Genomic DNA, 25,331 nt, shown 5'->3' on the forward strand with positions numbered 1-25,331 from the left:
TAACCAATGATTCTCTGCATGTTTAGGCCAATAACCAATGATTCTCTGCATATTTTGTTTTTTAACTAATTTCCATGTTGTAACATCAAAAATAGCCCTGGTTGACACTTGAAGTATTTTATGTCCATGATATATTTCTCATTATTTAAATGATTCCCTGTATCACAAATTGACTTGGGGTTACAGAATATATCCTAGGTTAGTTAGTAAGACTACTAGTAACCCAGTCATCTGCAGTTGAAACACCTGCTTTTTGACTTAATAGAATTTTAAATAATGAAAAATCAAAAAAGAACAAATACCCTAAGCATGAATGCTTCGGACTCTAAACATGACTTACAGCAAACAGAACGCTGCTTTCAATAAACATGAGGGATTAAGAAACTCTCTCTACGACATGACCTATTTTTCTCCTGTGAATTTCTTTCTAGCATCATACATGAATCAGGCCCGTATCTAAAAGCTTCATGTTCCTTGGCTGTGGTTAGCTCAGGGGTTTGTACTCTAAGTAAACCTTAAGGGTCTACTGAGCAGAATAGCACCATTTTGACTTGGATTGGTGCCAACTGGCCATCATAAAAGTCGGCTCAACCTTTCTTTCACCATCGGTGTCACTAAAAGGAAAAGACATCTGTCTGTCACTAGACCCATTTTTCTTCAGCATATTTTGCTTTCCACTTTTACAGAAAAAAAATGGTTGTCGTTACAGACTAAGGGACTTCCCCACTCCAGAATGAATAATCTCACCTACCTGATGCTGAAAAGGTTCTACTGTAATTACTGCAAAGAAAGGAAAAAAAGCCTTGAAAAAAATGAGTATTTGCCAACTTTAGTTCCTGCAGCTCTGATTAGCAAACTACCTAGATCCCCACTGAATAATTACTAATCAATCAGGAGGATTTTTTTTTAACTCTTAAAATTAGCACATTAGATCCTATAGTCTAAAACGGAATTATGCCTTTATTTCTTTTTCCAAATAATTGAAAAGGAAACTTGCAGATTATGATCCTGCTATGCCTTAAGGCAGAGTCACTGCTTTTCCAGAACTGGAAGTTGTCCCCTGGTGCGTCCACTGTACCAACTGAGGGGGCTTTCTGAGCAAATTCAGCACTGCATGCTGATAGCACTAATCCAATTGCAGATCATTAAATCAGCTGGGTACATCAGTGGAAACACTTAACGGATTTAGTGATTTCTTTAAAAAAAAAGTATTGTAGTATATATATTTTCTTTAACTCCATTTGTGACTATGGCTTTAATTGACTGATTTTTGGTGGTAGTACTAAGACAAGACCTACTGTCATTCCAAATAGTATTTTTCAGAATATCAGGTTATGTCATCTTCTGAGAGTTAGCCATCTTCTGACTGATAGATCCCCCGGGAGATAACAATAGCCAAGCTTCCTGTACTACCTAAACTACAGTCTGTCTTGAACTGTGTAATATTATACCTTTTAGAAAATAAAGCTGTGCTCCATTGGGTTCTCTGTGCATTTGTCTCTTTGCTTCTCCTGCATTCCAGCCTCACTTGGAAGGGGACATCACCATGTAGTATTTCACTGAGTCCTCCCTATCATCTTGTAAGTTTAATTATCATTGTGTCCATTTTGCAGGTAAGCAACTGAGGCTCACAGACATTCATTAGTGACACTCAGCTAGTCAGTGACTGAGTGTGAGGACTTAATCGCAGCTGTCCCCGTTTGGCTAATTTGACGGCTGGCCAGGCAGGTGGCACCTCCTGCCCCACTGTTCCCTTTGAGACTTTGTGGGGGGTCAAAAATGGTGGGGCTTCTTGATAGATTAAAGGTGCAGGAGTGAGTCCTGAAGCTCAGAGCCCACATCAGAACCCAGTATTTGACACCTGAGCTCTCTCTCCACTTTATCCCCCTGAGAAGCCTGAGAGAAGAGGCACAGAGGGGAGAGAACAGCCTTTATTTAAAACAAAACCCAAAACTTAAAGATATAAGTATTTAAAGTAAATAAGAAGGAAGTAAACGTGTCCAAGACGCCCCCTCTGTCCCTTTCTGATGGGTTGACTGGCTATATAAACTCATCTTGAGACAATCCATGAAAATAATTCTTTTTTTTTTTCCCTGAGAACAGTGGAAAGTTGGCAAGAAGTAAAACTTTTCTATGAAATAGGGAGGCGAACAAGTTGTAAATGACGTTAATATCTTCCAGATGGCACCGTTTTACTTGGGAACCAAATTTATTGTAATTAAAGTCATGTGAATTTTCCTATAAATACTGAACTTTGCAAGTTTGACACTGGAAGACTCCATTACCTCGGAGCGTAGTTGTTTTAAAGGAGGCATCCCTGGTCTTCCGTTTGAAATGCATCTTTGGATTTCATAATCGGAGTTAAACCATAAAGATATTTCCCCATGTGAAGGATTTTTTTATCTTCCATGCCAGTAAGTCTTAATTATAAAGGGAGATTCCTCAGAAATGAGAAATTCAAACTCAAAGCGCTTTCCCTGAAAATTATATATATTTTGACCATGATTTTACACCACATGTCTTGAGTTCTTTTCTATATTTATTTCTGAATGAAGCTATTATCACTCTTCTGTCTCTAGACATATGTGTTGGACAATCTCGGAGTGTCTGTTTTGCTTCAATCAGGAGAGCGTGACTCTCTCCAGAACGCTGCTTTCCTTTCTGCAGGCGAGGACCATTGTTGGCCGAGGGCTTTCAAACCAACAGCCGATGGGACCTGAGAACATTGAAATAGCTTCCAGCCTTGTGCAGGTCCCCACCCCTGCCCTTCGTCTTACCCTGGATCCTTCTAGCCTTTGCCCTGCCAGGGGATGTAAGTGGACACTCCCTGCTGCCTGGGTTTGTACTGCGGCTTCCAAGCTGCATGCGTCCATCCAGAGCTGGGTCTGAGCGACAGGCAGAATCCCAAGATCCTTGGCCCCTGGTTACACACATCTTCTCCCAGTTACTCAATCACCTATTAATCTAGGTGCTGCTGTACAGGGATTTTGCAGATTTAATTAAGTTGCCAAATCAGTTGGCCTCGAGAAAGGGAGGTTATCCTGGGTGAGCCTGGCCTAATCAGGTGAGCCCTCACTAGGAACTCAGCTTTTCCTGAGGACTTTTGAAGCATAGGAAAAATCCAATGTGAGGGAAAGTCTCTCTGTTGCTGGCTTTGAAGCTGGAGAGGGCCAGCTCCCTTGTGTGGCAAGGAAGGTGGGTGGCCCCTGGGATCTGAGAGCAGCCCCCAGTTGGCAGCCAGCAAGGAAATGGGGACTGCAGTCCCACAACTGCAGGAAACTGAATTCTGGCACAGCAGTGTGAGCTGTGACAAAAACAGAACTCAGATAAGAATGCGGCCCTGCAGACACTTGATTTCCATCTTGTGATACGTTGAGCAGAGACCCCAGCCAGGCCAGACCAGACTTCTGACCTACAGACTCTGAGCTAATAAGTGTGTGCTGTTTTAAGCCCCTACGTTTGGGGTGACTTGTTATGCAGCAACTGGAAGCTGTCTGCTACCTGCTGAATGTTTATTATCTCAGTTTCTTTCTTTCCAGTTGGTCTTGACCAGCTGTGACCCACTGCCTTTGATTATCCCTTTGTATTACTACAGTGAAAACCATTTAATCTTTCTTTTTACTCCAGTAAAAGTTTTTCCTTAAATATTTCTTTCTTTACTTTTGTAATACCTCATTTCCTGGGACTGTTTGCTCTTATACATATTATGTTATTATCTAACCTATTAATGATCCATTTTTCTATGGCTGCGGTAAAATTATTGATATTCATTATTATGGCCCTGAGGCATTACAGAAGCTTAAAAATGAAAATTTTAATGTGTGAGATCAGCTTTATGAGTTTTACTGTATTCTGATTATTTGAGAAGGGGTTATCTGACTATCACACATACAGAAATCTTTATTGAGCTTTAATCAGAGGAGCCACACAGCAGAGGTATCAGGTGGACTCTATGGCATTGGAACTTCCTGGAGGAGAACGATCTGGAAGCCTGTGCACGAGTAACAAGAGTAACACCATGTGGGCCTTTGAGGAGGCCAGTGGCATTAAACAAAAGACAGTGTTTGCAGCAACTTTTTGTTCCAAGAAAGGTGAGATGTTTGACGTCCCATTTCCCATCAGTGGAGTAGGTTGCTGGAGAGATGGTTTGACTGAAGTACATCCAGCAGCCACTGAGCAAAGCTGCCTGGTTGTCTAGCACCAGGCTCCCCTGGGCTCTGTGGCATGGCCCAGGCCAGCCAGCGGTCATACCTGCACCCTGACACTTGTGCTCATCTTGAAGTTCAGTAGACACTAGACCCTCGGTCTCCTCATAGCTGGAGCCTGAGTTTGGGTGATAAGATCAGTGAAGGGACTTGATGGTGGGGCAGTGGAAATGCCACTCAGATGCTAACCTGCTACCCCAATGTCTCACGGGCAGCCACCCCAACTGGAAAAAAATGCAGACAGTGTCAGTGGCATTTTACTTTGTGCAAATACGCATAAACACACGACAGGTAGAGAAGTGATAATGCTGTGGATTAGAAGTTAGACTCACGGGGTGTATGGAAAGTACTACTAGAATAGAAGTAAGAAAAACAGAATTTTAGAAAGTGTTCTAACAAATGCAAATGAGCCCCAGGTCGAGGCTAATGTCCTACAGTCCTGCTCATAATCCACAGAGTGCATATAGGAAGAAAAAGATAATATATATATATATATATGAGCAAATATATCTCTTATATATGCCATTATTTTAATGAAGGAACAATTACTTTATAAACCTAGAAACAAACTTGAAAGGGGACTATGCCAATGTAATAAACAAAGAAATATCAGTTCACGGTACAAATTTTAAAATTTTGTAGGGATTTAGAATGACGTTCATAGAAATTGGTATTTGACCCTAGGCCCGGGGGCTGGACAGACAGCAGCCCAGTCACAGCCCAGCCTCTCTGTTCCTCTGAAAGTGCTGCGGGATTCTCCACCGTTCCGCCAGCTCAGGCCCTCTCCCCTGCTCTGAATCTAGGCTTTGCCAGCTCCATCCTGGGGGTGCTGCACCAGGCTGGCTCCAGCCTTGGGGGTCGTCAGAAGGTCCTTCCCTTCCCATCTACCCATCCTGGGGATGCAGGCTCTACCTCCGCCCCGTCTTTAGTGGAGCCATCTGTGTTCAGGCCCAGGGTGCTGGCACTAGGGAGAGAACGAAATCACAGCTACCTTTCAGCCCCACTCTTATTTCTATTGTCCAGACCGGGTTTGGGTTCTAGCCACGTGTTCCCGGAACATTAGCCTGAGCGGGAGGACCAGGATAGCTCCAGGAGGAATCCCATTCAGTGGCCACCATCAACTCCACTGAAACTTTCAACTCATGTGACTCCTGAAAGGCAAGGGATCTCGCCGTCTCTGTCTCTGTCTCTATCTCTCACATGCACACCTGCACATATACCTTTGCACACACCAGGATGCTTGTTTGTACAGCTCTAAGCACACTGTTAAGAAAACAACCAGTGAGGGCTTCCGTGGTGGCGCAGTGGTTGAGAGTCCTCCTGCTGATGCAGGGAACGCGGGTTCGTGCCCCGGTCCGGGAAGACCCCCCATGCCGCGGAGCGGCTGGGCCCATGAGCCATGGCCGCTGAGCCTGCGCATCCGGAGCCTGTGCTCCGCAACAGGAGAGGCCACAGCAGTGAGAGGCCCGCGTACCGCAAAAAAAAAGAGACCAATGAAGTGTTCATTGATGTGGCATTTTCTAGCAACAATGACCAGTTGACCAGTTGTTCATGACTAATTCTAAAATAATAAGCCATACCCATCTCCCACCCTCAAAAAATATGTATGAAAGGGAGTAACAAGAGCAGATACTAGAATCAAACTTGTCCCCCACTGGGCAATGTGGAAAAGATACTAATTATTTCATTCATGTGTCTCTTACCCGGTGCTTCTACTGCTCTGAGCTCCTTCTGGGATGGTACCACCTAATAATCTTTCTCCTGGGATTACTGTAAAGACCATGTTAGACAATAATCTGAGAGTATCTTGTAACAGGGAAGTTACTATACAAAATGGCAAGTATTACTGCCAGCATTTCAGAAAGTATAAGATCAAATCAGATTCACTTTAACTTTCTAGTATCCCCCAAAAATGTATCACACAAGGAGCCTCATTGATCCCATTGTTTTAAAAACAAAAGGCAAAGCCTTTGATTTATTTCCAAATAAAACATCAAAAAAGATAGTGTTTTCTGACCAAGAAATATAAAATTGTTAGCTGGGCAATAAGGTATTGATTTGCTACTGCGTATGTAAGTAGTTAATGCTTTCAAAATAAATTTGATTAAAAAAGAATACTTGTCCATTGTAAAAATCTTGAAAAATACAGAAATAATAATACAGAAATAATCTCACTACCCAGAGATAAACACATGTTAATAGCTTGCATATTTCCCTCCTGTTCTTTTACTTCATATGAATGAAAATTGAGGATATACCGTGTAAAGTTTTTTTCACTTACTTATCATAAGCATTTTTCCTTTGTTATAAAAAATCTTTTGTTGAACATGCTTTTTAATGGCTGAATAATATTCCTCAATATGAATGTACGTAAATTCCTTCTTATCTTCTTCTTGTCTGCCTTATTTCCATTTTTCCCCATTATTATAAAGCTTCAGGCAATACTCTGCATACATATTTGACATTACTCCAGATTATTTCCTTTGAATAGATTTCTAAAAATGCTTTTACTACATGAGTCTATGAACCTTATAAAAGGCTTTTCATGTATTAATCTTGATTAGAACCTTGCAAGGAAGCCAGAACATTTAGGGGGTGGGTCATGTAAAACTGCTCAGAAACACCAATGCAAACTAATTGGCCCCTCCAAACTCCATCATTGTATATTTTTATATCCAACTCCTCTTTCTAATACTCTGAGGAAAAAAAAAAATCTGTTCTCTTCTGGGGAAGAGGGAAGGTAATTCTTGGACAACAATACAGTAATCGTTTACAGCTTGTTCAGTTGGGATAGCTATTAATGCCTTGTGTAAAATAAACAAAGATCCAAAGAAACACATTTTTGTAGGTGAAAATTATGTTAGCCAACATCATTTCTCACTCTGGTTTATGATGTCAGGTATCGAATTTCTCCATTATTAACATACGTATGTATGTGAGGGGAGAGCCTCTTGGAAGGAGATTAAAAAGACACCATTACCTAAAATCCCCCTTCCTAACAACTCGAGAATGTCCAGAAGCTGTGAGGGGGTTGGTACAGTAGCTGCCCGTACAGACAACACCCTGCAGAGGATTCGAGTTTTTTTTTTTTCCCATTAACAGACCCCACCATAGAGTCAGGGGTCATTTGTACTCACAGGAGAAAACCCGACTTAAGTAAAGTGTGCTATTCGTCTATTCAGCACCGCATACCTAGAAAGCCTCCCAAAGCACTCTTTAGTGACTGAAGACATTTCTCATTTTCCCATCACTTTCCCCTTTCCTTGGCCATTTTCCTAAAACCATAATTCAAACTTTCCAGAAAAAAAAAAGTCTCTGAGTAATCCTTTCAATAATTCTTAGAAGGAAATCTTTATTCTTTTATCACTCTTATGGGAAACCAAACTCGTGATTAGTATTAGGTTTGAAAATGTTTTCACCACCCACATATACCTGGGTAGGTGAGAGCAGGGGTTATGGAAGCAAGAAGGCGTGGGGCTTGAGAAGCATGAGCTTAAAGCCAGGGATACTCGTGGAAGAGGCACCCAGGGCCGCACACCTGAAAACTGAAACCTTGGGAAAACGTCTTTAATTGTAAGAAGGTTAGGTAGAGAGATCTATGCCTTATTTCCAGTAAACGTGGGCTGCTTTACCATTATTAGCGCAGGAAGGGAAAGGTTTGAGGTAGAAGATCGATGAAGAGAGATGGGGAGTGGGGGGGAATTCCCTGGCGGTCCAGTGGGTAGGACTCCATGCTTCCAATGCAGTGGGCCCGTGTTTGATCGCTGGTCAGGAACTAAGATCTCACAGGCTGCGCGGCATGGCCAAAAATAAATTTTTTTTTAATTAAAAAAAAGAGAGGGATGAGAAGATGGCTAAATCCACTTGATGTTGGTGTTCCTGCGATGAAACGTGGGGAGGCGACGTCTGAGGAAGGCTTTCCTGCACAGGTGGGTGGTGCACTTTGGACCCAGACGCAGCCTCTTGGTCACCTGGAACATTCTTTTTCCAGAGCCGGGCTCCAAAGGGACAGATGGGTTAACTCTGTGATTCCCTCCTCTAGCTTTTATAAATTAGATTCCCAAGATTCCCCAGATCTCCTCCCGCAGCCTGAGCTTGTCGCTTCTGGATGCGAGTCGGATAGGTACCTCTAGGCTCACCTGTGCAGGTCTTTGGTTCCAGGACTGAGGATCTTAACATCCCAAGGAACGTGGTGCTTGCCGCGCCGGCAGCAGTAACAGAGCAGTGCAGCCGTCTGGGGGATCGAAATGTGCAAACTCAGGATCCTGGGCCTCAGGCCAATGCAGGCGGGGTGCGTCGCTGTGGCGACACATTTAGTCTCTGGGGAGGGATGCTGGCACACCAGCTGCATTCCTGACACCACGTTTGCCAGCGAGAAACTTATGGGATGGAACTAGTCTCAACTCTAGAGGGAGAAGCAAGCTGCTTTCTTAACTTCCTTGGCAGTATCACCCTTTGCAATTTTTACGCATACACCCTCTTGAATATTTACATGAACTGCTATCTGTGATACATTTGGGGGCCCTGTTGGATGGTAGAAAGTGCTAAAATGATAGCAGCATCCCAGTTTATAAATGTAACTATTGTATCCCTGAATAATCCCATTGCCTAAAATTGGCACTTAAGATGCGATGATTTATCTCTTGCTGGGTAGAGCATCCAATCTCTCTGCCCCTTTTCAAAATAGCTTTTACTGTTGCCAAGAGGAGAGCCTAGTATTTACTACTAGAAGATAATGTGAATTAAAAGACTAGCTTCATCCACTGCTGTAATTCCCCAGCAGTCTAATAGCTGAGTTCTGTCATACCTGGGAGAAAGGTCTCCTCACAGAAATGCCCTTACTTCTTCAGAATGCCTGACCCACCTCTCCTATCTATGTCTGGAAGGCAAAATGCACTAGGATGTGGCCACTTAGTATTCAGACCATGTCGAGATGCAAGTAAAAAGCCTATAGAGCGGAGCCGGACGCACAGTCGCCAGGCCAAACGCAGTCAACAGCTCAAATCACAGTTAAATTATAAGCAAGCGTGGGGCAAACCACGCAGACCTGTCTAGTCAATGAAGCAGCAGAGATAAAAGGAATTACTGCATAAATGCCAACTTGTGAGGCTTTCATGAGTACAGAGATGGGGTTCTTTCCAGCTGCCCTCAGTTGACTATAAAAAGTCCCTGAGGATTTTGAAGGTACGCTGTCTTCCTCCTCCTCCTCCTTTGTCTTGTCTTAACATGCAAAGCATCTCCCAGTGTCTAGAGAAACAAACAATTCCTCTGTGTAGCTCCATAGTTTTGCAAAGGGACAGCGATGCTAGCCGGCCAGTGATTTTACTCCTGGAATCAGCAGATACAGCAGAGGAAATTCAGTTACTACAATAATTCACATACACTAGTGCTTCATTCATTCAGTGTCAGCTTTATTTTCTTCTTGATATACACAAAGCTGGCACAATTTTAACTGATGAGGTAATGTCATTTTTAATTTAGAGAGCCTTAAGCTGTCCACTTTAACTCTTGATAGCATCTTTGCAGTTGTCTCGTGAGACTTTACGTAAACATAAGTCATGTGTCCTGGACAGTTTGAAAAGGATTGCTAAGGATAGCGTTGGTCATCATGAAGATTTCCCACACTTTGATCTCTTTTAAATTGCCAGATACAGTTTATGTTACTGCCATATTTTAGCCATTTCTGAAATTAATATATCCCAGGACTTTTGAACCAAGTTAAACACAGAAATAATGTTTTGCAATGAATGGATTGTAATGTCTTCATGTCAGTTCTAGAAGAAGTATGGAAGACAAATCAGATTATCTGGCTCCTAGGTGACTTGGCCAATAAAACGAAAAGAAAGAGCAAGACACTAAGAAATAGATAATGCTGAACAAAAAAGTCTTCCTGTTTTCCTGGGGGAATGCTAGTTTACTGGAGATGGATTTCTACCTTTTAGTGAAAAAAATGGTCCAAACACATGCATTATCTCAGTGCAATCTTTAGGGTAACATTTTATTGCTACTTCCTTCATCATTTGTCTGCTTAGTGTATTATTAAGCCTGAATTTTAAAAAAATATTTAAAAATTTTTAAATTTGATGATTTCAAGTGTGTTATATTTCCATTTCAAATGACAATATTCCTTTAAAGGTAATAAGGCTGGTAGTAAATAGAGTTACTTTTTCCATTTTTAAATAAACTTTTTTCTTTGCAGAGATTACGTTCTGCAATTCAAGTTGTAGTTTGGGGAGAGGATGATCTGTGTTTTGACCACAGTGGATACTGAGAGGTTTTTTTTTTTTCTAAGAAGCCTGGAGCTTAGTGGAATTGAGTTAAATAGTAAAGAATCTGTTTATTATTCTGTGGCCATATGTTTAGAGGGTCGCTCACAGAAATCAAAGTATTATTTATGGAGAGCTCCAGCCAAGGAGACATTTTGAATTCCTAAAAGAACTTCACAGTTTGAAAAGAATGCATAGCATTATGTATTGACAACCCCCCAACCCCAGACAAAGGAACACAATTTAATAAAAGAGAATTGTGCTCATGAGATTTTCCTTTTTCTTGTTAATTGGTTACTTTAACTGACATTGTCTGCAAGTATAATGGACACCATTATTCTTAATAGTTCTGTGTTTCCAGATGATGTATATGGACATGATGTAGTCCATTTTAATTATTTCATTTTGCTAGACTTTTTTCCCTCTCCATGAAATCCAGCAGTGAATGCCGATAGCAGTTTTGCTCCTGACAGATGGTGGTGGAGAATGATGGTTTCTAAATTACCGAAATTAAAAGGACTTTTCTCGTTAACCTGATGTTTTCTTCCATCTTTGTGTCTTAGGTATGACTACGTGGAGGTCATCGATGGAGAAAATGAAAATGGGCGTTTATGGGGAAAGTTCTGTGGAAAGATTGCCCCTTCTCCTGTCGTGTCTTCAGGGCCATTTCTCTTTATCAAATTTGTCTCTGATTATGAGACACACGGGGCAGGATTTTCCATACGTTATGAAATTTTCAAGAGAGGTGAGTAACTTACAGGAGAACAAGTGTGACTAAGTGGTCATTAACATTGCTTGAGCTTGCGAGAGACAAAGTGAAAAGAGAGACAAGGAGTAATGTTTTTAAACTTTTGGTAAAACGTCATACATTCCCATTACAAAAATGTTGGAAAATACTTTAAACAAAGGAAAATTACCCAGTGTATGGAGGAAGCATGTTTAAAAAAACTTTTTAAATGTATTTTAAGCATCACAATTTCATCATTCTAATACGCTGACCAGTGTTTATAAGGTATATACTCTGTAAAACTCCTTTAATGTTCCTTTAAGAACATTTATTCTTATTTTTCCTATTCAAAAATAAGTTTGATCTACTCTTGAAGTTTCATTTCTTTAGTTAAAAATGCATGAGTCCCTCTTACCTTAAAGTCATGTACATCTTCCCTTTTTTTTTTAACACCTCATTTAAGTTTATTCTTTTTTTTAACAACTTTATTGGGGTATAATTGCTTTACAATGTTGTGTTAGTTTCTGCTGTATAACAAAGTGAATCAGTTGTATGTATACATATATCCCCATATCCCCTCCCTCTTGCCTCTTCGCTTTATTTTATTGCAAAATTCAAAACTGGTATTTCCCAGGAAAAGCAAAGCAGTAGTTCACTAGCCTTAGAGTTTCTAAAGCTATTGGAAGAAGAAGAGGCTTTCTATTGATGGAGGCATGGTTGGGGAAAGAACTTCCTGGAGGAACAAAATAGTAATGCTTTAAATGGCCTTCCCCTTCCAAACTAATTATCAGATGCCCTCTGCAGAATAATCACTTACTAATCTTCTGTCACAATGGTATATATTGGGATGGGATAGAATCTGAGAATGTATAGTCTCCCAGCTTTGAGGAATTAAACACACATATCAATCGATAAACATTGTAGCTTTATCTGGATGTCACTGTTTTTCACCACAGCCTGTAGGTTCCTGCTGTGTGCTCAATTCAGCCTTCCCTTTTAAGTGGACATTAATGTGTGGGAGACCTTCCAGGGACAGAGGCTCAAGATTTAAATATATTGTCCTGGAATATAGGAAAAAGAGCTTTATTTAACAGAAAACAATCCAGCCACACCAAATACAAAAGCCTAAGATCCTCCGGGTCGGTGGCCACCGAGAATAACAAAAAAGAGAGTTTTAAGTGTTTCTGGGAGCATTGGCACAACTTCTTTAAATTTCAAAGAAATCTGGTACTGTCCCATATAAATACGGATAGATGGAGAGAACTTTCTTCAGAAATTCATCTGGGCGCATGCTTAGAAAACCTTTAGTATAAGTAACAGCAGACATAGGACCTGAGTGTGTCCACATGATTACATATGGACATACCTCCTTGTGTCGAGAGCTGTCTGACCTATATAAATCCACGCATGTGTATGTACACACATGCACAAACACACGCATTTGCTTGCTCACCTGCATATGACAGCATCAAAGAAAGAAAATGTCAGAAAAGGAGGCGAGAATAACCTTTCACTGTCAGTGTTCCTCAAAGATGTGAAGATGGTGGATGGAGCAAGAGCAAGATCCTACCGAAGTCACTAACAGTTCTTCAGCGTCCTTCCCGATGCACTCATCCCCACACTTCTCTTAGTCTCAGATGCACCGTGATTTCCGCCCTTTTTCCCCCTCAATGCCGTCCTTGAGACTCGAAGCCTTATTTTCTTCTTTCTCTTCGTGCCTCCCTACATCCAATATGGCTGCCAGTTCTTTTGGATTTTCGTCCAAAAGTCTCAAAGAGTCATGGCTTCAGAAATCTTGAATCACCGTGCTGTACACCTGAACCTTTTATAATCTTGTAAATCAACTACACCTCAATTAAAAAGAGAGGGAGTCACAGCTTCCTTTCCACGTCCATTGCCATTGACCAGACAAGCCTGCCTTGTGGTTATCCCCATGTTATCGTATCCTAACACAGCTTCTCAAATAGTCATCAAACGACTGTCCCCAAAACACCTATGGCAGGTGTCTGTCACCTGTCGGGTCAAGTCCTCCAAGGTCAAGCTCAAGCCTTGACATCAGCTGCTCCCAATCTTCCCGGCTTCACTCTTACAAACCCACAACCTGGCTTCCTGCCCCAGGTTGGTGTGCTGAGTGAGGTCCAGCAGACCTGCATGTGAATTTTGATTAGGCTTCTGACCATCTGTGTGAATATTCAGAGCTTTGGATTCCTCATCTGAAAAATGGATGACAGTATCTAGCACAGGCTCTTTGTGAAGATCAGCTGAAATGAAAACATGTAGCCAGTGCCTGTCCCAGAAGATGCATCCAATGCACACTAGCTGTTACAATGATTATAGATAAAGGGGGTGCTTTATCCAGATTTCACAGCCCTCCCTCTCCTCTGGTTTAAGCCTTTTAACCTCCATGGAAACCAGGCTCTAAGCTTATTCCTCTTAATTAATGTACTTTTTATTTTCCTACACTTGTACCCAGCTTGTCCTTTATAGACACACACACAAATATACACATATACAAACTGTATGTATATATATACACACACACACAACTATGTTTCACTAACCAAATGGTTTTCCTGAGTAATCCCAAATTTCTTCATGTGTTCATGTATCATTTCCCAACTAAATCGGTACCACCTAAAAAATGCAAAGAAAACATCTTTCTTTCTCACTCATTGCACATATTGTAGTCCTTATAGATACTCCATAAAATCATGAACCAGGAGAATACATTCACGAACACATAGACAGGTTCACGGGCGTTCTTTCCTCGAAAGCCATATAATGATGTTATAGAATCTCCATTCTTTTGAAAACATAGCACTTCTTCCAGGCTGCAGCAATTTCAGGTTTCCTCGAAACACATAAATTAGACTAATCATAGTTGAACCAATACATTAATTTTTCACTTGTTGACCTTGAGGTTTTCTGACAGTAGATTACAGGGCCATTTCTGCATCCCTAGGGCTGCATTTCCAGAGGACCACCTTTGCCTGACAGTGGTGGCCAGTCCTCACTTCTTCCCCATGCCTCCTGGAGCCCCATGGACACCCCAGTCCTCTCCTCGGGTACCACATTCCCCTTCTGCAGGTGTCTTCCCAGATGCTAAAACCTTGGGCTACCAGCCCTAAAGTGATTTCCATTCACTGGAAGAAATTTCTCTAGGAAACCCCAGCCTGCACACCTCCCACTCTGCCTCTGTCCTTCCCTGGGTCTGGGTCATCCAGGCCCAGATGCTGGAAGAAGCTGTATCCATTTCCCGTGGGTCTCAGTGAGGGAGGGGGTAGCCCTTATTGAGAGCGGGATTGGTCACTTCATACGTTATTTGACTAAAAGTCTGTACATTTAATAATAATTCCAAAGAGAATATTTTAGCTCATCATTATCCATCCTTATGGTCCTTAACAATGAAATGTGGGATGCCTGTGGCTACACAGGATGCTCTCAGTCTTACAAATAGCGGGGAAAGCATGGTGTCACTGGCTGCCAATGCTGTGTGTGCACCCCTCACCCCAGTAGCTCACTCACTCCTGGGCACACCAGCTGCTCGCCCTTAGTCCTGTTTACGGCTTGTGTATTCACCATGGGATCCCTCAACCCACTCCCGCCATCATTGTTTTTGGGGAAGTGCTCACTCAACTGTGGCAAACTTACACAACAGGGATTAAGGAACCGAGTAAAACAAATTTTGATGTATAATGGAGGAAGTAGGAAATTACAGAAGCTTTGAGTTTGAAAGGAATTTTTTTCAAATTCTAAAGCCCACCTCCCATTTGTGATGCACAGAATCTGAGGACCAGGAAGGTTAAGAGGCCATGGAGGCTACACAGCAGGTCAGTGATAAAGGCAGGACTAGAGCTCAGAGTTCCTGGTGCTCCATCCAGCTGTCTTCCACTTCCCCATGGAATGTCCCCAGCCTTTGTCAAAATATGTTAGAAAACCTGGGCTAGCTTCTAAAGGGATCTGACATGACAAGGATATACAGTGAAAGCATGGGAATTTATCTGATTTTGAAATTATGCCCTTAATTCCTGTCATTTTTTTCTCTCATTAAATCTTAACCTAACCTGGGTAATTTTATTTTTTTAAGAAGGAGAAAATATTGGAACCTACATTAAACTCTCCTGTTTGCTTTGCCAGCCAAATCCCCAGGGAGGAGGTTGGAGGTCTCCAGAGTCACTGTTCCTACATCTTGGAAATCAAATTCTAAAGGGTTCCCAATTACCTACATATAAATGACTTTGTCAATTAATGACAAATTGGCATAGTCATCTCAGAAGCCACCAAATAGCTTAGAAGCAACCAAAGAGCTTAGAAGCATCTTATAAATTAGACGCACATTTCACAATCTCTTTACCTGAAATTCACATGGCAAAATGCCACATGGTAATAACTTTTTAACCAGAATCAAATAGATAAGCATTCGAGGCCATCATGCTAAAGGGTGAGCCCCATCGTAGAAGGCTTGGGAAGGTATTCAAGTCAGAACTCTACCGACCAGGTTTATTGTTCTGTCTACTAAGTAGTCTTCTTCGTCTCCAGGGCCATGGCTATCTAATATGTGCATGGAGAGAAAGCGATTGATTTGTTTTTTCAACAGGCTGCCAGATGCGCTGAGGAGGAGATTCAGCTTACTAGCCCTCGCCACTAAAAATAGAGATCTGCTAGTTAAATTTAATGTGTATTAATGCCTAATATGTTGCCTTTAGCACTTGGCACTTTGGAAGAATATTTAGTTAAGGACAAGCTCAACAAGCCTCCTTATTTAGAGTTGGATCCTTACACTTCCTTGAAGGGTCCCCATCAGTGAGGCAACTGTCCGGGAAAACAATTGTTGAACTGAACATCCCCAGATTGGATCCTGAGATTCAAAAGGGTCAGGTCATCTCTGTTTCCCAGGGAGCCCTAAGAGCTCTTTGACAATCAGGGCAGCAGTAGTGGGGATAAGGGGCAGAAGCTGATAGGCTGATGTCCCTGTCCATGTAGATGGGCAGTTTTCAATTGTGTGGTGAATAGCACCCTATTCAGTGCTGATTCCATGAACGGAAATTGTGGTTATTCATGTAGTCATAAGGATGACTTGCAATATATGTAGTTTAAATTACAGATCACTGTAATTTGGTGTCGTGATAACACTGAACCGTCATTTAAATTACACGTTATAAATATATACATTAACACATACACATATATTAACATTTTAGAATGACCTCCTGTACTGTATCTGATACTTTGGAGAAGGTTAAGATGTCAACATTGGTATCAGGTGACTTGTAGCCACAGGACCTGCCTCCCAGTTTACCATGCCCCCGCTAACACCCACAGTTTACTGGCACACCTGTGTCAACACCGTTCCAAATGAGTCACTCACCCTGCGTACATGTACGAATTACCTTTCACATTTGGTTTGTCAAAGAGGCAGAGGTCACATCTGGTAGAGTTACTGAGTCACTGGTGTAGGAATCTGAAACCCAAACTCCCTCCACTGACTTCTCTCCCTCGCCTTTGTAAATGTTCTATTTCACCAGTAAAGGGCTGTCAGCCTCAAGATTTAAAGATTTAAGTTTGAAGGGGCTGTAATTATTTCTCTAGGGCTCTGTCGAGATTTCTGTAGCTTACTCATTCAATGTTCCCACATGATTTTGTATTTGTCATTTTTTTTTCTCTGCAACAGCAGAAGTTTTTAAATGGCTCCACACAAATGGAAAACTAAGGTGAACACAATAAATCTGAACTTGACTTTCCGTACCTATCACCACGGCGAAAAGGTTGAGTAAGGGTTGATTAGGGCCGTGATTATAATGGTGGGCTTTTATTAGAAAGATAAACCGTCGTTGCCCAGGTTACTTCTTGGTAAGGTCATTTAAGTGGAATTTTCACTTTGCTCCTTTTTTCTTTTACTTATAGGTCCTGAATGTTCCCAGAACTACACAACACCTAGTGGGGTGATAAAGTCCCCAGGATTCCCTGAAAAATATCCCAACAGCCTAGAATGCACCTATATTATCTTTGCACCAAAGATGTCGGAGATTATCCTGGAATTTGAAAGCTTTGACCTGGAGGCTGACTCAAATCCTCCTGGGGGGATGTTTTGCCGCTATGACCGGCTAGAAATCTGGGATGGATTCCCTGATGGTAAGAATGGCAGGAAGCACCCCCAAAAGGGAAGGATCTGGGGGAAGGGTCCTGGGATCCTTTTACAAGCATCATGACACATGCATCACTTTAAAAAGTAGCTCAAAAGGAGGAGGCAAAACAAAGCAAAACAGTAACTTTCTTTATGCAGAGCTATGATGAAATATTTGAGCCCAAAAAGACTTGATAACTTTCTAATCTAATGCCTTCATTTTATAGATGAGGAACGGAGGCCATAAAAGTCTATGCAAGGTCTCATAACTATTTGGGTGACAAAATTGGGACCAATCCATGGATTTCTTGACCTAAGTATTTTGCTCATTTCAATGACTTGCCTATAAGTCATTAATTCATAAACTCACCAGAGGGTGAGCTCTTAAGACATCAGTTAAATCAAACCATTCATTTTGTAAATGCAGAGACTAAGGGCCAGAGAGGTTAAGTACCTGCTAAAATTTTAACAGTGAAATACACATCTGTTATGCTACCAAAACATTTAGAAATTTAGGAAAGGAAGGAGGAGAACATTTGGACATTCCTCATTTAGATGGAGTCCTTGTCTGCTCTCTAGGGAATTTTTATCTTTGGGGATTCAAATCGCCTCAGTACATCCATGGTACACCTTGTTCCTATCATCTGAATTCATCGTCCATTCAGAAAATATATTTATTGAGCACCTGCCATGGACCAGGCACTGTTCTAGCCTCTTGGCAAACAAAGCAAAGATGGCTGCCCTGTTTAGATTTTACCAGGGGGAATGAGGTAATAAACAGGGCACATTACAGACAAATGAAGTATGTGTATGGAATGTTAGAAGATGAGAAGTGCTATAAGCAAACAAAAAAAAAGAAGAAAAAGTAGAGTAAAGGCATGAGAAGAACTAAGGCTGGGGGAGAGGGATGGGGGAATTTTTAAATAGGGCAGTCAGGTCAGACCTCATTAAGAACGTGAGAAAGATTTGAAGGAGGCGGGGGAGGTAGCCATGTGGCCAGCTAAATGAAAGTTCCCCATTTCAACCCTTGTGAACTAGAAGGTGAATGGCAAAAATACACACCCAAGTTCTGAACAGAGGGAGATAATGTCAAATAATTTGTTGCAGCTGCATTGCTTGTCTTGTGTTTAGTCTGGTTTAATAGTAAGATTTCTCTGGAGAACACACTCCACACAGATCAGAAAGGGTGGCTTGGAAGTTCTTACGAATCATGCAATTAGAGCTTTGGAGCCATCTATGAAATAGTCAGATATTATCAAGATGGAGGAAAGAATATTTAAGTAAACTGTAAACGAAGAGCTAGTATAATGTGAAAGAAATTGCCTTTGTCTTTGAAATGAGATGAAAATGATCAGTGTAATTCAGTTTAGGTATGTTCCTCAATAGTAAAAAAAAACACTGGAGAAAATCTGGGTTTAGAGAAAGCTTATGTTGTCATTGGAGCACATGGCTGAGTTATCATTGCTTTAGCCTCTTCTTTGCTTTTTTACCATATAAATAGGGTTATGATGATCTTATCGGAACTCCTTCATTAAGTAATGAGATTTGCCCAAACAGAGCACTGATTGATTTCCAAGTCTTCAATCTGATAATTAGGAAAACAGTATTATAATAGTATTGTAATAATAGTTGGAACATTTAATAAGGGGTTTATTTGTTCACAATCCAAATTTGCAGCCTTCCTTTCTAGAACTTATATTTAAATTGACATCTGAAAAGAAGGTCCAATCAACCAACTTATGTAGAAAGGAACACATTGTTATTAGTGTCAAGGGTTTTCTACAGTAGTAATTTTCTGGCTCTAGAAAATCACGGAGTTGAAGCGAAGAACAATTAACAATGCAGGTTGTCAGCCTTGCAGTTCACCCATGTTTTAAACTATGCTGTGTTTGACTTATTCCCAGAGAAAACTGGCTTTGGAATATGAAAAATGTGATCGTGTATTTGTTAGTATTTATCTGGTCTCGTCCAGCATACACCAGCATCATAGCTCACTCTTTTTTAGGCAGAATGAAAGACTGTGTCCCCCTGGGTTTTTTATCAATGGCACTAGGAACATTTTTGTCATGTAGTTCAACACATACAGTTCCTTGCCAGCAAAATCGCTTTTAGTCTTTGATAGCCTTTCCAAAAACAACCAGAAGGTGCTGAAGGCTTGTAACCATCAAGTGATTTTATGTTGCATTTTATCATAAGCATTGAATTAGACGACTGAGTAATTGAAAGTGACCCATTGATTCAGATTGACTTTGAAGAGAAGCAGTTAACTCCAAAACTTGAGATCCAAGGCATGCACGTGGCAAACCCCACTCCTCCAGCTAGCACTCCCTTTGAAGCAACATCGATTCCCAAGTAGCAGCTCCAGAGTCATTGGTGGAAGTTTACATATGGTTTGAGAGCCATGAGCTAAGCATGCCTGTAAATGCTTGTGCTGAATTATGGAACCAAACATGAATGCCTAGCTCACAAAACCTGGGCACAGATGAAGCCAGCTGTCCATCCAGGCTGGGGAAAGAGTTGGAAATGAGGCTGTGACCTATGCTCCCCAAATTATCAATGGTTTTAGGGATAAGCATCATGAAAGCTGGATTGAGTTCTGTTTGGTTTTTATTTTCATATTAAAATTAACCTTCTAAAATATAAATATAAAATATCAATGATATAAACCTTCCAAAATATAAATGACATAAATGTTGTAAATTCTTTTCTCTGGGGAAAAGTTGCAAAATCCAGATATTCTCCACCAAAAGGTTTATGCTAAGAAAAGTAGATGTAGCCTATCTTGTACCTTTTCAAAATGATCCCCTTTCTTGCTTATTTATTCAAAATACCTCATTTTAAAAGTACCTCCTTATAGTAGATTGTTGCCTTTTTTTCTCATAAAAAGGTGGCAGAAAGCCAAATTGTCTGATTCTGAGGTAGGGTTATAATTAATGGAGGGGTTAGTGGGAAAATACAAAGAATGGGGTTTTGCTATTTCCTGTTGCAGGTGTATCTTTCAAACAGCACAAATCCTGTGTTGCCTTCACACCTGAGAAGCTATGATCATCGCAGGCCTGCTCTCCCCCAAGAGAGAGCTTAGTACCTGTTGCTTAAATTCTCCAATCGTTCTATTTTTGAATTATACTTCTGTTTTTGTGACAGTTTGAATTCATCTCCTAGGCCTTTGGCTCCACCATAACCGGAAGTAGGGAACCCAAGAGCTGTGGTCATGTAAATCCACAAATGAGCGCATACACAAGACAGATGAGGGTCTTGCAGCCGCTCTGGCTCAGATCAATATTGCATTAGCTTGCTAGGCTAAGGTCTCGCCGTTGTTCAGGAAAATTCAATACTTCTTTGTATTACAGTCGAAAAAGCCTTTCACTCTCCTATCTTGAGGGCTCCTAAAGAGAGTTGCATGCTGCTTGCTGTCCCGGGGCAATATTCAAAAGGACAGAAGGCAGATTTACCCGGCATGTCTTCAACATTATAAACCAGTGAGTCATGGAGACTCTCTAAATTCTGGGTCTGCACTAGACAAGTTCTCTTCTGTTTGCTCTTTCAAAGAGACTCCACCTCCCGCCCTCCCCAGGGGAACTGGTGACAGCAGAGGGGAGGGGAGGGAAGGCAAGGCAGCCGGAGCTCGGGGTGGTGAGGATATGACTGCAGCTTTCCTTGTGTGCTTGTATTCTTGGTAAGGTCAGTGGCTGTGGCGATCTGAGAAAGGCCCCCAGGAGTAAGGCTGTAAAAGTTTGCCCACAAACTCAAGAAAAAGAAAGTTATGAAACCACAATAATGGAATTTAAATGAGGGAAAAGACTGAGGAAGAATGAATAGACTCTAAGCCTCCCATTAAGATTACAGACCAGAAATGGGATTCTTTTTGAGGAAAGGAAAGACCTGAGTTTATGACTCCAGCAAGATATTTTCATGCATATGTTGCTGGCATCTTTGCACTCTTAGGGGAAGGGGAAAGTGTTGAATTGGTGATAGGGCCACATTCAGAATGAAGAAAACTTGGCGAAGAGCTAGTACTTGTGGGAGAATCTGTGGCCGGGATTAAAGCCAGAGAGAAACAAAAAGCGGTGGGAGTTTCATCTGAGATGCTGTCTTCTGCAAACTGGGAAACCTGATATCATGACCTTTCCCCTCATTCTGCAGAGCCACTGTCCACGACCACGTGGTGCCCTATGTATCCGTCCTCTAAATGGGCAGACTCCTTGTCCTCTTCGTAATAAAGCAGTTGACACACACAAACATTTGGGTGCTAGAGAGTGAGGGGTGACAGTAGAGAGAGAAATCGGTCACATCCATTACTTTGAGCACGTGGAGAAGTTATCAGCTATTCAAACTCATCATTTTGCGCTAACTCAAATAGTAAACCACTTTAGCTTAGTTTCTTTCTTTTCTTTCCTTTTATTTTTTAAAGAGGGTTGGCCAAGAACTGAAAACCTGTTAGCCCAGGATCCAAGCACTCTAAAAAGCAGGGCGCTCAGATAGCCACCTGCCAGGAACTCAGCTAGCATGTGGGGCTCCAGGGAGGCCAGTTCGCGTGGGGTTCACTTTCTCGATCACACGTGAAGCTTCACCCAGCTCTCACCAGCCGCCTTCTGCATCCAAGCAGCACACGCCGGCCTGGGAACCCCACCTCCCTGCCGAAGGCCCATCCCTCCAGAGAAAGGTCCACCTACTGTGCCTCCTTAAACAAAGCAATAACTCTTAGTTGAAATGCACAGTACCTCGGATTTCTTGGAGGGGAAAATGGTCCACACCAGATTGTCCTTCAAAGCCCAAACCATCTGGTATGTTTTTACCATATGCGCAATAAAAAAAAAATCCAGAGAAAAGGGGATTTTTTTTTTTTTTTTTTTGTCTTGCTGCTGATCTGGACAGGGAAATGGAAAGATTTTCCAAGGCCAGGGGGCTTCCACACTGTCTATAAGGCAACTTACAGTTGCTAATTGCCACGGTTGGTCTAAAAGCACTTCAACAAAGGGATGGCCAGTATAAGCCAAATAACAACTTGACTTGATTGCCAATCAGTCAGTGTCCCCAATCTTTTTCTGCCTCAGTTACTACCTGTTTCCTGGTGTGCAGTCAAATGGCTGCTTTGCGTCATCTCTTCGTCCCTGGACACAAGTGCAATGCAGTCACCTCTCTGAGGTTTGGGAGATAAAAAACTGAGACAGAAGTCAAAAAGACTCATTTTCTTTTGTTTTGATTACAATTTGCTATTATGTGTAAATTAGTGGTATCTATAATTTCTAAATTTTTTAATTGTTACAATTATGAATTAGTCTTCAGATCCAGCCCTGATTAGGACATAATCTACTGTCCTTTGTCTAATTCGGTGATGTTCCTTGTAACGAGGCTCCAGGACTGAAAGATGGAAAGAGGAAGGGAGTGGGGGTCACCCAGGGCTGGGTCAGACCTTGGTACTGCTCTGGTGCCAGGACTGGTTTCCAGAACATTCCCCAGGATCCCCTCCTAGGGCGGGGGCCTTGAGGACAGATGACTCCAGGAGCCCCCGGTGGGTGATCACAAGCTGGCTAGAGTTCCTGGGCGCTGGACCGTGTGCACCGTGTGGTCCTGGAGATGAATGCCAGGGTGCACTTGACAGCCCAAATCTCCTTTGCAATCGAAGCAAGCATTTCGATTTTGTTCCTGAAAACAGTCCTGCTCACTGGGGAATGTGGTTATGCCTGTTATTGCCCTTCAGAGCACACTTGAAAATCCTCTCCGCAAACCCGATCCAATATGTTCACTGCAAAACAATTAGCTAGTGAAGACTTGCTTGGGGTAAGAAAACACTTCCGGGTTCCACTGGGACCCATGTTCACAAATGGTTCTGCTGCAGAAGAAAAGGTATATTCACGATCTCTGCATTTCTCCCTCTGCAGTTGGTCCCCACATTGGGCGTTACTGTGGGCAGAAAACACCAGGTAGAATCCGCTCCTCATCCGGCATCCTGTCTATGGTTTTCTACACGGACAGTGCCATAGCCAAAGAAGGCTTCTCGGCAAACTATAGTGTCTTGCAAAACAGTGTTTCAGAAGGTCAGTATTTATGCCTCTTGCAAAGCCCTGCGGTAAAGAGTCACTGTTATTCCTCCTCACACACCTATGGCCCTGTGAACACTACAGATGTGTTTTGTGGGTTGGAGTGCCCAGTGTTTCTTTTTCTCTTTTAAATGGTTTATATGAATATCAAAAGGAAGAACTCTTTGGGGTGCTTTCTTAAAACTATGTGTGAGAAGGCTGCATGTAAGCCTCTGAAATTATGGGAGAAAAAGTGGGAAACGGCAAAACTGTGCCTTGAAACAATGAAATATGGCCAGACCACCTGCCTGGTACCCTCCAGTGTATATTGGGCTGAGAGCCAGGACAGGACAGGCATCGATCCTGGATGAGAAGAACCAATCAGCATCAGTGGAGTTCATCGACAGGCAGGTAGGTAGAATGGATGGTGCGTGGTGGTTTGATTTGGGGAGACCCTGGAGGAAGCTGTTTTTGTTTTTCTTTTGTGAATGAAAGCGGATATTCATGTAAAAGAAGCATGTTTTAACTTCTGCTATAACTTTCCATAAAAGAAAAAAAAGTAATACGTTTTTTGTATCTTCTTAAAATACACGACTAAGTTGATGTGGTCTCCTGCTCTTTTAAGAGCCCGAGGAAAAAAAACCTGAAAAAACAATGAATAATTTGTGTTTCATCAGTTTTAGCTGCCAGGTTGTAACGTAGCACAGAGAAAAGGCAGGTAAGTTAGGAGACCTGTTCTACAGATATGCTTGTATCTTTTCTACCAGATCTTACTGGAAAACAAAAAGGCCAATTAAACTTCAAAATCTTATCTTTACTTAATTTATTTGGTTAATCCATTCATGTATTTTTGTGCCATTTTATATTCCAAATAACAAACCTAAGCTTAAAGGTAGAAAACCAGTGAAAGAAAACCTTTTATGCCATAAAACCTTATTAATTATGATAGAAAATTCAGAAAATGTGGAAATTTGGTTAGTTGAAGTTTTTCTGGATGGTTGAGAATCTTCTTTTTAATCTCTAAAGTTTTTTTTGCACTTTGGTACTTTACATTTTCCTAAAATTGATTATTCACTTCCCAGTATCATAGTTCATATTTCATTGTTTGCTGAGTATATGAGGCCCAATGGAATATATGTTTTCATGATTCATGTTCATCGTTGTGAATATTACCATTTATGCTGTAAAATTGTGGTGCTCTTTGGGACCCTATGATACTGCACTTTACCCTGATGGATTCTGTTGTGCTTTAATAAAATAAACCAATGGTGTTAATAACTATGGCCAGTCCAGGGCAGGGGCATAACAAAGGGGAGGCCTGGGTGCCAATTGCAAGGACTCTGAAAGATGGAGAGTTAAAGTCTACTTAGCCCACTAAATATGGGCTATAAATGGACAAAGAGTCTTTTTCACTTTTATTAGATCTTAGAGGAAATAGTTAAATTTTCTTTAAATGTAACTCTTGATGTGTATGCATATGACATATCTGCATACATTCAACTTTGAAAATAAATCCAAATTTCCATCATTTCCTAAAAACTTTCTAATAGTATTTATAGTATTTATATCAACCTAAGCCCTGTTGGATAAATAATCAACTGTGAGATCTTCATAGCCTTGCTTTTCAGAATTCTTGCCATGAAAATGCACGTATCGGTGCTACAATCCAATAAGTCCCTCGCCGTCATCTTTTGTAAGACTGTGTGAACATCGAAAAGACCGTTTTAGTTTTCCAGATCAAAAAAGGAAATATGCATCCTAGGTCCTCTTCGTTTTGATGACTTAGGGCCATTTTTTTTTCCCTTCAGACTTCAAGTGTATGGAAGCTCTGGGCATGGAATCCGGAGAGATTCACTCTGACCAGATCACAGCTTCTTCCCAGTACAGCACCAACTGGTCTGCTGAACGTTCCCGCCTCCACTATCCTGAGAATGGGTGGACCCCTGGAGAGGATTCCTACAAAGAGTGGATCCAGGTATGTGGCTTATA

At 41.5% G+C, this 25,331-nt stretch overlaps 1 protein-coding gene across 7 annotated transcripts in view; it reads left to right on the forward strand.

The window, feature by feature from the left end:
* NRP1 (neuropilin 1) overlaps positions 1–25,331 on the forward strand; it is a 139,966-nt gene that overhangs the window by 45,514 nt on the left and 69,121 nt on the right. For all 7 annotated transcript variants that reach the window (XM_060097681.1, XM_060097682.1, XM_060097684.1 and 4 more), the window contains 4 exons: positions 11,035–11,216; positions 17,103–17,330; positions 23,205–23,360; positions 25,151–25,317. In XM_060097681.1, the coding sequence (XP_059953664.1) occupies positions 11,035–11,216; positions 17,103–17,330; positions 23,205–23,360; positions 25,151–25,317 (733 nt within the window). The remainder of the gene's footprint in view (positions 1–11,034; positions 11,217–17,102; positions 17,331–23,204; positions 23,361–25,150; positions 25,318–25,331) is intronic.

Source organism: Mesoplodon densirostris, chromosome 4 (genome assembly GCF_025265405.1).
Source record: "Mesoplodon densirostris isolate mMesDen1 chromosome 4, mMesDen1 primary haplotype, whole genome shotgun sequence".
In the NCBI taxonomy this organism is placed as follows: Eukaryota; Metazoa; Chordata; class Mammalia; order Artiodactyla; family Ziphiidae; genus Mesoplodon; species Mesoplodon densirostris.